Source organism: Hydra vulgaris, chromosome 11, assembly GCF_038396675.1.
Source record: "Hydra vulgaris chromosome 11, alternate assembly HydraT2T_AEP".
Lineage (NCBI taxonomy): Eukaryota > Metazoa > Cnidaria > Hydrozoa > Anthoathecata > Hydridae > Hydra > Hydra vulgaris.
The window spans coordinates 35,208,455-35,222,500 of NC_088930.1; the positions used below are offsets into that span (position 1 = coordinate 35,208,455).

A 14,046-nucleotide genomic window follows, 5' to 3' on the forward strand; every position below is an offset into this window, starting at 1 on the left:
TATATTACACTATTAACATAGATCAATGTTATAATTTGACTTTAAAATACTTAATATAAAACTTGAACTTTGTTGCGCATTTAAAAAAATAAATAAAACATCTAATAAAACTATTTAAAAAAGCATTGTTTATTATTATCGTGGATATGAATAACCATGAAAATATGATAGGAAACCATAAATAACCATGGTAATGAACTTAAAAATAAAAACACACTATTAGTGAAACACAGATAATAATGATTTTTTTAACACTGCAAAAAATGTTTGAAATTGTAATAAGTTATTTTCTTTATTACATGGTTCGATGTTAATTTTACAAATTACATTAGGATATTCTCCCTTTTCAATATGCAACAAGCAATCAAATAACAGAGTCTTATCTGATTGAGTTGGTAATTCAATATCAGATTGTTTTACTTCTGGTTCTATAAGATCTTTATTTTTTAAAACCCTTTGGTTCTTTCTTCTATTTGTCCAAGTATCCTTTTGAGCAACTATCCTAAAGAAATTTTCTTCCATAATGCATCTTTTAGAGCTAATCTCTGTGGTGTCTTCCAATAAACGTTTTAATGAATCCCCTGCCCTAATGAAACTCTCTCTTTTTTTGATACCCCTGTCTTGCTCTAAATCATTTTTTAAAGTTTTATTTTGAACCACAACCTTTTTCTTATTTTCAACAATCAATTTAAACTCTTCTTTTAACAAGTTCAAAATAAACTCTTCGCAGCACAACAAACTATCCTTTGATGTATGTTTACAATTGGGTAAATAAACTGAATAACGATGGAAATTTTTCTGTTTACGTTTCTTGTGTTTGATTTCAGTTTTTTGAAATAGTTTGTTAAAATAATACGGCAAATAATTTCCAGCATGAGTAAACATGTGCACAAACAATTCTTTACCAGCAAGTGACACATTTTGTGCAACATTATGTGAACGTTTGAATGGGTCTTGCACAAGTATTGCACAATTTGTGTTTATTGAGTTGTGATATAATTCTAGAACTTCTTCTTTTAACATAAACTTTGATGAATGAATAATTATCGCAAGTTTACTATAATCAAAGTTTTTGTAATATTCAAAGAAATCCTTTAACAAATCACCTAAAAAAATTAAATACCTTTATTAAATATTATGTTGTACTCATATGCATTATAATACATATATAACATCAGTATATATTTTTAAAAATTTACAAGTTTTGTAAACAGATTTATATTTCTCTATAATGATTTAATTCAAATAATATTTATATATAATGTATTAAATTATACATTAAATTATATATAATATAACACAAAAACTTTTTTTAAATACTATTAAAAAAAAAAATGAAACCAGCTGTTCTTTGATTTTCACTAGCTTTCATCTTGCATATTTTGCAAAATGAACAATTCCAACCATAGATCATATCATCTTCTAAAACACAGCAATCCTGCAAACAAGACAATACAGGAGGAGCAGTATGTTGCAGAAAATGTACCACCATCAAAGTAAGAGCATAATTTGATAGCTGTAACCCACTTCGACCTGAAAGGTTATTTTGTTGACTCCAAGCTCTAACAGTAAACAACAACAAAGCAACTCTTTTGTCAGCATTAATGTATGTTGTTAAAAGTTCTGTGTTGGCTATAGCTAACCTATGAGAAAATTTAAAACAAATGGAAAATAAAATTTTTTTTAAAAACTATATATGTTAAATTATAAGCTCCTGATTATTTAATGATTTAATAAAAATGTAAAAGTAAAATCAAAATTAAATACAGGTAAAAAAAAATTGCAAACAAGTAGCAAAGTTGGTAGAACATTTTATTAGCATCATTAAGATTTATCATCAAGATATGATGAATCTTGAATATGCAAATAAATATATATATATATATATATATATATATATATATATATATATATATATATATATATATATATATATATATATATATATATATATATATATATATATGCCATGGAAGTATAACTTAGCAAATTAACATATGTCAGACTCAATTATGAGTATGCTAATAAGAGTCAGAGATTTATTAAAATGTGGTTGATATTAAGGAATAAAATTGCTTGACCAGGAAATGGAGATTTTAGAAAGAATTATTGCCAACAAAACAAGAAGCATAATTCTTTTTATCAATATAAATATATTTATCAATAACATGTTGTATGGTTTTAGGCCAGGAAAGAGAACAACAGATGCAATATTTATTTGAAGGCAAGTTTAATAAAGATTGTTGGAAAAGAAAAAAAACCTGTGGATGGCCTTTTAAAAGCTTTTGACAAAGTACCTACCTAAGAGAGGTAGTGTGGTGAGTTTTGAGGTATGTGGGTGTTAAAGAATGGCGGGTAATAGTTATTATGTCCATGTATGAAAATATCACAATAGCAATCAAAATAAAAAATGGAGTAATTGTTTTAAAGCGATTACTGGTGTGCATCAGGGTTCAGTGCTCAGTCTTGCTTTTATTATTGTCTTAAAAATTTGCCTAGAGTCCAGTGTTTCTCTACCAAGGGAATTTTACTATGCAGATGATTTATGCTTGATTGGAGAGACAGATATAAAAATAATGCTAGAATTTCAGTGCTAGAAAGATGAAATGGAAGCAAATATGTTTAGAATAATAAACAAAATTTATGCATTTTTAAGTCAAGAATGAGCAAGTAGAAAATACTGGAAAGTAGCCATTTGGAGTATGTCGGAAAAGAGTCAAAGCAGAGTGTTATGATGGATGGAGTGAAATTTGGATAATAAAGGCCTTTTTTTTATCTAATTCAACTTGGTAATCCCTTTGTGTCAAATTTTTTTGCCGACTTGATGCCAATCTGTAACTGAGATCAACAATTTATTGCTGACCCCATTTTTCCAAATTCCGGGGTTGAATGTATGTATGTATGTATGTATGTATATGTATATATATATATATATATATATATATATATATATATATATATATATATATATATATATATATATATTTATATATATATATATTTATATATACATATATTTATATATATATATTTATATATATATATATTTATATACAAAGCAGAGTGTTATGATGGATGGAGTGAAATTTGGATAATAAAGGCCTTTTTTTTATCTAATTCAACTTGGTAATCCCTTTGTGTCAAATTTTTTTGCCGACTTGATGCCAATCTGTAACTGAGATCAACAATTTATTGCTGACCCCATTTTTCCAAATTCCGGGGTTGAATGTATGTATGTATGTATGTATGTATATGTATATATATATATATATATATATATATATATATATATATATATATATATATATATATATATTTATATATATATATATTTATATATACATATATTTATATATATATATTTATATATATATATATTTATATATATATATATTTATATATATATATATATATATATATATATATATATATATATATATATATATATATATATATATATAATATATATACATATATATATACACAGGGCTTGTGATGAAGAAAATCGCCGAGCGTGTTATATTACTCTCGTAAAATTATAATATGTTGTCATCAAGCACAATTATGCGCGCTCGGGGTCAGGGCCGCAAGAGCGATCTTGAAATTTGAAAATTGCGGAAGACTGTGTTTATAAAAAGCTTTCTATTTGTTATACGACTTTCATTCATCAATGTTTGAAGTAGTATCTACAACAGCGCATTTTTACTACTTCAAAAATGTAGCTTTTTATAGTTCCCAACTTCTTGTTTTTTATTTGCGTCATATCGCTATTTTTTTAAACTATTAATGGTAAAAAAAAGGCAACCAAACAAGAACGCAAGTGCTTAATAAGTTCTTATAATAGTATTGAACAATAAATTTGTGGTTGAAATTTTTTGCTTTCGCTGTTTTGATATGCATAAAAAATGCTGTTAACTTAATATTTACGATTAACGGTTTTAATATTTCATGATATTTTTTTAATAGTTAATTTTTTTTGTACATTAATTAATAATTATTAAATAAATCTTCTTATAATTTTCTATTTAAACTATACAAAAATGAATTTAAAAAAATCTCCATTATGAAAATTTATTTTTATTATAAACGATGTGTGGAATATTATTAACAATAAATCAAATAAATCTTACTTGACATTTTTACAAAATTAAAAATATTCAGAAGCTTTAACTTTCTTATAGTTATTTCCTAATTTCCTATTCCCATTTCATTTGCACATTTTTATATTCACATAGTTAACATTTCATTATTGAAATTAGATGTAACGACTTCAAACTGTTTATTCATTATGTTTGTGCAAAACGGAAAAATGCTGACAAAACAGCAAAACAGAAACGTGCAGAAAGCGAGTGATGTAATGCTTATATTTTATATAAGTACTTCGTATAAGGATATAAATATAAGGAAGACGAAATTTTACTGTTAAATCAACAAGTCTTATTATTACCTAAAAAAATAATAATTTTATTAAAAAAATTTTTTAGTGAAAAAAATACTTGCAAAAATATACCTTAAAATCCCTGTTTTGTTGAGGACGGGGGTTTTTAATGAAAAAAACAACTCTACTTTTTTAATTTTACTTTTTTAATAAAAACAAATATTATTTTCAAAATCAGCATATTATTTTGCTTCTTTTAAGTATCAAGTTGATATAGTTTAGAAAAAAAAATTTAAACAATATTAGGACCCATCAAAAATTTAGAATCCAAAGAGGAACCTCAAGAACTCATCTAAACTAAAATAAAAAAGAGTAAGGTTCTTTTTTCACCAAAAGATATTGATTTGCTGCTCAGGCAATCAAATTTCAAAAATTTTCAAAATCGCTCCACCCTATTATGCAATTATATTCATGGTGAAAATAAAATTTCAATGGTGCTTTTTTTATCATATGACATTAGAAAGTACAATGACTTTTAAAAACCATTAAAACAACTTAAATAAAGTAAATTTATCATTAAAAATATATTTTTAATAAACTTTTGTCTACTTCAATACTCATTTGTTAAAAATTGACAAAAAAGAGATGGAAAATTGACTACTTTAACATTTTCCACTGTGGAACATGTTAAAGTAGTCAATGCATATATATATATATATATATATATATATATATATATATATATATATATATATATATATATGTAAATTATGTTAGTGTATTTTACAAATAGAGTGCTCAATGTTCTTAAAGAACAGAGCAATAATAAATTAGTAAAAAACACTTATCTAACTTTTATCTTCGACTTGCAGTTTCACCATTGCTGGATCATCAGGAAGAGTTACTAAATCTCAAAAAAAATCAATTTATAGAAAAAAATATTTTACAGGAAATTATCTTCCTGTAAAATATTTTTTTCTATAAATTGATTTTTTTTGAGATTTAGTAACTCTTCCTGATGATCCAGCAATGGTGAAACTGCAAGTCGAAGATAAAAGTTAGATAAGTGTTTTTTACTAATTTATATATATATATATATATATATATATATATATATATATATATATATAAACTTATAAAAGTATTATACTAAAATTAAATATAAAAATAAATTATATATTAAACAAATATGTAAAATTTCACTTTTTTACATTAGGAATAGTATACCTGTTATTCAAACTTAAATCAATACTCAGTGAAGATTCTGAATGCAGAAATTTTACAATAGTACAGTTTTTTGAAGATTCAACAAGAGAAACATTTTTGCACCCTGGTGCAAACCTCTGAATAATGTCTCGAACTTCATTCATAATGTCTTTTTCATCTCGACCATCTGGTTCAATTAAAAGAGTTAAATCAATATCACAACCTTTTATTCCAAGACCATTTACACTTGAGCCAAACTGCATGACCTTGCATTTTGGATAAACTTCTTCCATGACATTTTGCAAAAGTTCACAAATAAGTTGTCGCAATACTACATCATCTTGCGTTAGCTGAAGACGAGCATAAAGTATTTCCATTTTTTGATCAACCTGGATAAAAATATCTTACAATTTATCAACTACCTTAAACTATCTTTAAAAACTTTTGACTGAAGGAAAGTTAAAACAGCATGCATTAGCTTTGCATTAAGTAAATTACAATGAGGACATTGAATGGGATAAAGCAGAAACACTTAAAGTTGAGGCTCAAAAATTTGAAAGAAAAGTCTGTGAAGCCTTGGAGATACAAAAACATCAATGTTCTCCAATGTAAGGTGGTATAAATTTGGACAATGGACAATATGTTAAAACAAATTTTTGGACTTCATTTTTTCATATTTAAGTAAAAGAAACTAAAGGTGACGCCAAAATTTAAAAATTTATTGTTGTTTTTAACAACAAAAAATTTTTAAACAACTTTTGTAACTATATTATATGCTGATGATGCCGGTGCCTATAATCCTGCATAAATTTCAAATAAATTATTTAGTATTGAGAGAATTCATATTTTCTGATGTTTTAAAGTAGTTTATATAAATATACTCTCGAACAAGATGTCAACATTTAAATCATATATGTAAATTTAAATATATATAAATATATGTATATATATATATATATATATATATATATATATATATATATATATATATATATATATATATATATATATAATATATATATATATATATATATATATATATATATACATACATATATATATATGTATATACATGTATATGTATATATGTATATACATATATATATGTATATACATGTATATGTATATATGTATATACATATATATATGTATATACATGTATATATATATATATGTATATACATATATATATATATATATGTATATACATGCATGTATATACAGGCTTTGGCAGGACTAAATTAGCTTGTCTAAACTGGAACTAATAGGCTGCCTGGACTGCCCATCTAGTCGGTCGTGAACAGGTTTTCCAAAAATTAAAATGATGTTTTAATAATATCTTTTGATATTTACACTGAACATTTATTTTGTTCCTTCTTGATTCCAGTAACAGTAAAAATATTTATTTTTTAGAGATAAAAAGACCGAAAAAAAGGTTTGCATTAAAAAAAGATTCTAATTATTCAACTTATAATTTAATACAGAACAATAATAAGGAATAGTTATCGCTGTTTGAAAGAAAACTGTTTAAAAAAATTTACTTTTTTTATTAGCATGTGTTGAAAAAAAGTAAAAAAATTTAAAAAGAAAACAATTAAAAACTTGCAATCCATCTTGAAATTAAACGATAAGTTTTAAAACTTTAAATTTAGGTGAATTACATTAAAATTTAAAATTACACAAGAAGTTTTTAAAGAATAACTAAATAAAAAACTTCAGCATATTTAACATTTTTTTAACCAAAAAATTCATACCTTGCACAGGTTTTATTTTTTCTGGGTAAAATAAAGATTTACCTGTGTAAAGGTGTAAAGATTTACACATGTGGAGGTGGACTACAGCTTGTCATTCCTGCCAAAGCCTGTATATATATATATATATATATATATATATATATATATATATATATATATATATATATATATATATATATATATATGCACACACACACAAAAATATATGACTTTACAGTATAAATAAATTGTATTGAGAAAATATACTTTTCCTATTATACTTACATTAATGCATTGATTTAACTCTGAAAAAAAATCTTCTGAATATATAGATAAATTAGTTTTTGCAGATAATAGATAATTATCTGAATGCGCCTCTCTTCTCCGAACTATCAATCGTTTCCCATAAAACATAAATAAATGCTCTTCTAGTTGCATAACCCGTTCAACAAACTCATTGACAGTGAACTCAATAATAGCGTAGGCTGCCTGAAATTTAACAATTTGAAAGCAATAAACAATTCATCAAAAACAAAATTCAAAATTTAAAGCAGTCAAAGTAGCAAAATTATATGCAGATCAACATTTTATTAAGAACAAACCAAAACAAATTATTATAAGTTATTAACAACCTTGTTCTAAAAGTATAAAATCTACATAAAATCTGAGATTCGTATAAATTAACATTATACTCATTATAAAATAATCCATTATATTTTTAAAAAAATATATTATATATAAATTCTTTGTCTTGTGCAAGGTTAGATTTGATTTGAACTTTATGTTAAATATGTAAAAAAGGTATAAAAAAGTTACTTTATTTATGTGTAGATATATACGAAGAACAGAATATCAATAGGCAGGTATTAACTTGATTTGTATTTAAAGGTTTAAATTTATATCATATTTTAATTCACGTTGTTAACACTATTTACATTACATTGAATAAATTAAAACCTATTTTTATTAAACTGTTTGTTCCAGTTTTCATAGCAAATTTTCTTAAATGTGTCAATAACCACAAACAAATTTTTTTAAATGTTCCATAACCACAAATTTTGATATTGAGAGAGCCTAAGCTTGGTTAGGTGAGTCCTTATAGTTGGAGACAATAGGTCAAAATTAGTTCTTTATTCTTTCTAAAAATAGAACTTTTTAGAACAACTAAGTTTCATTAATATCATTTTTTTTATTTTTCAAATTTTTATTGTTCATACAGCTACTATTCACTGGAGCTTTTGCAGGAGTTTCAATTTTTTCTTATATCAATATTATTTCTTTTACTTAATTAAACCTTTAATATTCAAAAAATTCCTGAAAATGTCTGGAAAATTTAAAAAGCAATTAATTTCTTCTCAGCAATTAATTTCCTCTCCCACCATTGCGGAAGTTTTATTCAACTGGCCAATCAGCATTTTCAAAATTTGTTGTTTAGAGAAATTTCTACTCTGACTCCCTAAAAGTGTTCTAGATAATAAAATAATAAAGTTTTAAATACTTCTTTATAAAAATCAGACAGGTCACTAATACTATCAAAAAAAAATTCTTTAACATTATGGTTCTAAAAATGAGAAAAATTTTATACAAAGTTTAAAAATCTATTCATTCTTTATTCAAATCTATCTTTAATTAAATCTATTCATAACTTATTCATCTTCTATAAAAAATATTTCCAAAAAAATTTATAACAAAAAAATATAAATTTAATTTTTTTGTATGTTTAAAAACCTAAAAGTTTTATAAAATTTCTTTGCTTTGGAGACCTAGATTGACACTTTAAGAGGGACAGAGTAAATATTTTTCTAAAATGAGGGACAGAGTAAATATTTCTCTAAAGTGCTTTAAGATCCATCCTTAAGTTATATAAAATTTAGATTTACACATACACACACATACATATATTATGTGTGTATATTTCTTATTTAATATATTTCCTTAAGGCTCTTGAACATTAGATGGGTCACAAATATTATTTAACTTTAACTTTTTTTTTTAATTGTTATTTTTCCCCTAATCTTATAATTACTTTTGATTACTTCTTTAATTACTTATAAAAATTGTCTCATTATATTGTCTTATATTTTCAACTCAAGATAAATAAATAAGACTTCGCAAATACAAGCATTAATATACAAGGAAATGCTTAATAGCCAATTAGCTTTTAGAATTTCTGAGTGAAATAAAGACATTTATTGATATGGCAGTTACAAGAAATTTTTATGAGTAGTGCAATGAATTATTTAAAAAAAAAACTCAGACAAGTAACTTGCCAGAATATAGCTTTGTAATTGCCAGTAATTACAATTAGATTTTTTTATGAAATAAGGTTTAGTTGGTAAGCAGAAAATGATTAGTATGTTTGTATCTTTTTAATTAAAAAAAATTAAAGTGTATCTCAGTTCTTTTTAGAATCAAAAATATATTTTGGCGCACCAAGAACCTGACATATTTTATAGAAACATACCATTAGACCTTTAACAAAAAAAGTCATTTTTGTTGAAGCTCTTTTCTAAATATGTCCATAATTACTATAAAATAATGATTTATATATCTTATTATAATATTTATATATATTTATATATTACAAAAAAAAAAAAAATAATAATTGAAATAAAATTCAATAATTTTATATTTTTTATTGAGTGCTTTTAATATCTATAAATAATTTTTAAAAATATTTATAAAGCTGAAAAATTGAATAATTAAAACTTATCATTAGCAAGATGTTGCTATGATACAACATATCAAAAATAGACAATACTTTAAATATCAATACTTTAAAATAAAATTCACACACACATGCTATGTTTGAACAAAATTAAATATATAATTTACCATGTTTTTATCAACATAGATATCATTTACTTCACACTGGAGTGTTTTGAAAAATTTTTTCAATTCTTCCTCTAAAGATGGTATGAGTGGATCGAACCCTTTCACATAGATACTTCTTTTTATTTTATCTCTTTTATTTTGTTGATTTTGAACATTATAAATATGTTTTTTTCCACTAATATGTGCATTGATAAAATTTTCTGAAAAAAAAAAAATGTATAAAAATATATAGGAAAAAAATATTGGTAAATATTTTTTTATGCAAAAAAAATATTTAGCTTCAAGTTTTAATATTTTGTTGGAAAAATATGAAAATATATACTTGCAGTAGAAGGCAACAAACAGTTGCAAAAGCTACAATTCATTTTCTTTCCATCCTCACTAGGGACTAAACCATTTTCTGCTGCCATATAATTTAACTTATTTTATACCATACAATCTTCTTATGATCTATAAATTTTCACTTTCATTAAAAAGATTAAAACAACAACAACAACAAAAAAACAATAAACTATAAATATATAAAAAAAGTTGTAAGAAAAATATAATTAACAAAATAAAAAAAGAAAACTTTAATATAATGGAAAAAAACCAAAAGAAAGCCAAGGAAAATACAAATTTCAAAATATATGCTAAAATTCTTTTACTTACATTTATACTTATACTTTTTTTACAGTTGATTGCCCAAATTATAGAGTTACAAGCTTCTTGTAACCAATCAAAATTAACTTATATTTTATCTTGTAACCAATCAACAATAACTTATTAACATAATGATGTTGACAATAAAATAATTGAGTTGATAATAAACAACTTCAAAACATTGCATTTAAAAAATATAATTACATATTAGTTTTAACTTTGTAATTAACAATTTTGTTAATGGCAAATTGTAAAAAAAAAAAAAAAAAGAAAAACACTTACAAAGAGTTTTTTTAATTGCACAAATATATATTTTTTTTATTCTAAATATTGCTTTTTCAACTTTATTGATTATAAAAGATATCTGATATACAATGTATAGTTTATAAAATAAATTTATTTTAAAAAAACACTTGATAACATAAATGGTTATTTTTATCATTTCCATTGTATTTTCAGCTCTTCTGTAATCTTTGATTCTCAAGTTCTTTACAACATATTCTAATCTTTTTAAGAGTGAAAATTTTCACTTTAGAAATTGAAAATCGAAATAAAATGTGAAATAGAAAGTGAAAACTTCTCTTATTTACACAACATAAACTTCAATTAAAGTTTATATACATATATATGCATATTATATGCCAGTATATAAATATAAATAGCAAATATATGCATAAATATATAATATTGAATGTTTTATACATTATATCCTTGACCCCACTAATTATTCTTGCTAATATTATTATTTGAATGTGGTAGGGGTTGTAAAACTCAAGACAATTCTTACATTAAATGACAAAAACATTTTTTAATGCTTTCTTCTAATTTATGATAAAATATACACAATTATTTAATAAATATATACATATATAATAATACTTAAATGGTGACTTAAAAAACATTTTACAATAATCTATCTAATATATAAAACAATTTTAAATACTCTAATAAAATGTGATAAAAAATTTTAAATATCAAATGCTATTGTAATTTTTAATTTAAATATAAAAAGTTTTAAAAAATGGTGTGCATATTATATTTTGAAAAATGGAAATTTTAACAAATACATATTATAACTATAAAAGATGTCCTAATTACAAAAGATGCCCTAATTACAATCTATAAATCCTTCCCAAGCCTTTCAATTTCTTCTAGAACAAAATCCATATCTGATTGAGTTGCAGCAGGATTAACAGTTATCATCCGAAAGAAGTTACAGTGTTCCTTTAGAGGTTGATAGTTAATCATAAGAGTACCTTCAAGTGTCATGTGTTTCTTTATCATGGGACAAACCTAATAATAAAAATTTTCCTATTTTAAAATATATCAAGTTAACTTTCAATAAATAAATTTATCATTATTGGCAAACTGAATAAGTTTTTACTTTATACCAGGTCTATTTATATGCTAAACATGGTAGCTCCAATATATAAAACATGCTTTCTGTGAACAAGAATTTAAACTATCATTTTTTAAAATTTCTTTCAAAATAAAAACAATATAGACAAGGAATTAATTTCTTTAGCACATAAATGGTTATAATATGATAACTTTTATTTGAGATCAACTTTTGAAAAAATGGTTGTAATTTTTAGAAAAAATATATGAGGATTTCATTTTTTTTTTAATCATTAAGGTTAAATGTTTAAAACATAAATATTAATAAAACTATCATTAAAAATTACAAACAAATACGAACTTGAAATACTATTGTTACCTTACCAAAAAAAAAAGGTTTAATGTTTACTAAATTTTAACCAACAAAACTGTAAGGATTTTGTCAACTAAATTATTAGCCGTTTTTTAAGTAAACCAGTGATTTATAAGCAGAGTGTCATGCCCCAATTTTTTCTTCATGCAACAGATGTTTTTGAAAATGATTTATAAACATAAACTTTATTTAAGAATATTTGCTGATTTTTTACTTTATTTACACCAAATCTAGTATGTAATTTTTATTTATCTACCAATTATGTAATTTTTTTATTTCAGAGTTGTTTAATTTTATGGCATATAGCTTTTCGTTTAATTATTAAATTTCAAATGTCTGAATTTTGTTATTTATACCAAAATTTCGTAGTTAATACCATTGAGTTCAATTCCCACCAGGTTCATGGTAGTTCTGCGCTTAATTTGTTTCTTCATGCAGCGGACTTGTTTGTCAAGGTTATGAAACCCATTAAACTATCAGTTTAAGGTACAAATAGACATTCATTACTAAAACTGTAAACCAAATAATATAAATATAATAATTAAATATAAAAAATATTAAATATTGAATATATAAGAAGATCAAAGATATGAAAAAAAAAATTTGATAGACTTAGTAAAAAAAATTATAAGAAAAAAGCCGCACTTACATTTTATAAAGGAAAAGAGAATATAGAAAAGTAAAACAAGTATTTTCTTTAAAATGGGCAAACTATTATTAAAACTACAAGCAACAAAAATGTGTAAAATTTTAAGACTAAAAAGCAATTTTTCTCTGATATCCAAACATTTTTAAACAATGTATTAAAAATGTTTTCTTACAATAAGATGAGTATGTTGATATTAAAAATAGTAAATAATAACTTAAATAAAAAGTTTTACAAGGAAATCAGACTTGTTTTGAAGAATTTTTACTTTTTATTTTGAAATTTTGTTATAACAAATGAAAATGATTTATAACACTGGTGAATAACATTTGAAATCAAGTTAAGTTCTGCAATAAGGAAAAAAAAAATTTGAAAGAAAATGACGCTGCATTTTTGTTACTGTTACCTTTATCAAACACATAACATTACAAAAGTAGATTTTTATCAACCACAAAATATATCAAAAGTGGATTTTTACCAGCCACATAACATTTTAAAAGTGGATTTTTAGCAATAGCATGAATATATCAATACTAACTTGTTGCAGCCCTTAACAACTTCTTTTTATTTTTTCTTTGTATCAGTACTTATTTTAATAATAATTATTATTTATATTAAATATAAATATTATTTAACTTTACTTTTAAGTTTGAACCACAAAATATTGGTAAGAATTAAAACTAGGGCCCTGACTAAAAACATTTAAGAGCAACTAGACTATATGGCCGCATTTGTATTTGTAAAATATTATCTTATATCCAAAAAATATCATATTTAAAAATATCAAACACATTTATTGACTAAAATAATAATTGCTGATAAATATAGAATATTTACTAGTGTTGTTACGACTATTAAATAAATTCAACTGTAGACTAAAATTGACTAATACATT

The 14,046-nt window shown here is 23.3% G+C and overlaps 2 protein-coding genes across 4 annotated transcripts in view; both read right to left on the reverse strand.

The window, feature by feature from the left end:
* Positions 1-216: 216 nt before the first annotated feature.
* On the reverse strand, positions 217-10,934 carry LOC101238186 (speckle targeted PIP5K1A-regulated poly(A) polymerase). The gene is made up of 7 exons (XM_065810903.1): positions 10,804-10,934; positions 10,475-10,602; positions 10,153-10,352; positions 7,603-7,806; positions 5,606-5,973; positions 1,342-1,643; positions 217-1,106 (listed from the first exon to the last, which is right to left on the reverse strand). Exons 2-7 carry the CDS (start codon positions 10,560-10,562, stop codon positions 220-222), a joined length of 2,049 nt encoding a protein of 682 aa, XP_065666975.1. The 5' UTR covers positions 10,563-10,602; positions 10,804-10,934; the 3' UTR covers positions 217-219.
* An 893-nt stretch (positions 10,935-11,827) lies between these two features.
* Positions 11,828-14,046, reverse strand: part of LOC100209351 (glutamate decarboxylase 1) — a 29,441-nt gene continuing 27,222 nt past the window's right edge. For all 3 annotated transcript variants that reach the window (XM_065810911.1, XM_065810908.1, XM_065810910.1), the window contains one exon: positions 11,828-12,087. In XM_065810911.1, the coding sequence (XP_065666983.1) occupies positions 11,914-12,087 (174 nt within the window). In that variant the 3' untranslated portion in view covers positions 11,828-11,913. The remainder of the gene's footprint in view (positions 12,088-14,046) is intronic.

Bases quoted from the DNA above. Each gene is read 5' to 3' on its own strand.
- LOC101238186 (XM_065810903.1), bottom strand. From the start codon at position 10,562: ATGGCAGCAGAAAATGGTTTAGTCCCTAGTGAGGATGGAAAGAAAATG. The intron at 5,974-7,602 runs GTAAGTATAATA...ATTTTTATCCAG, and splicing joins AGTTAAATCAATGCATTAAT to GTTGATCAAAAAATGGAAAT. The intron at 1,644-5,605 runs GTATACTATTCC...ATTTTCTCATAG, and splicing joins GATTTAAGTTTGAATAACAG to GTTAGCTATAGCCAACACAG.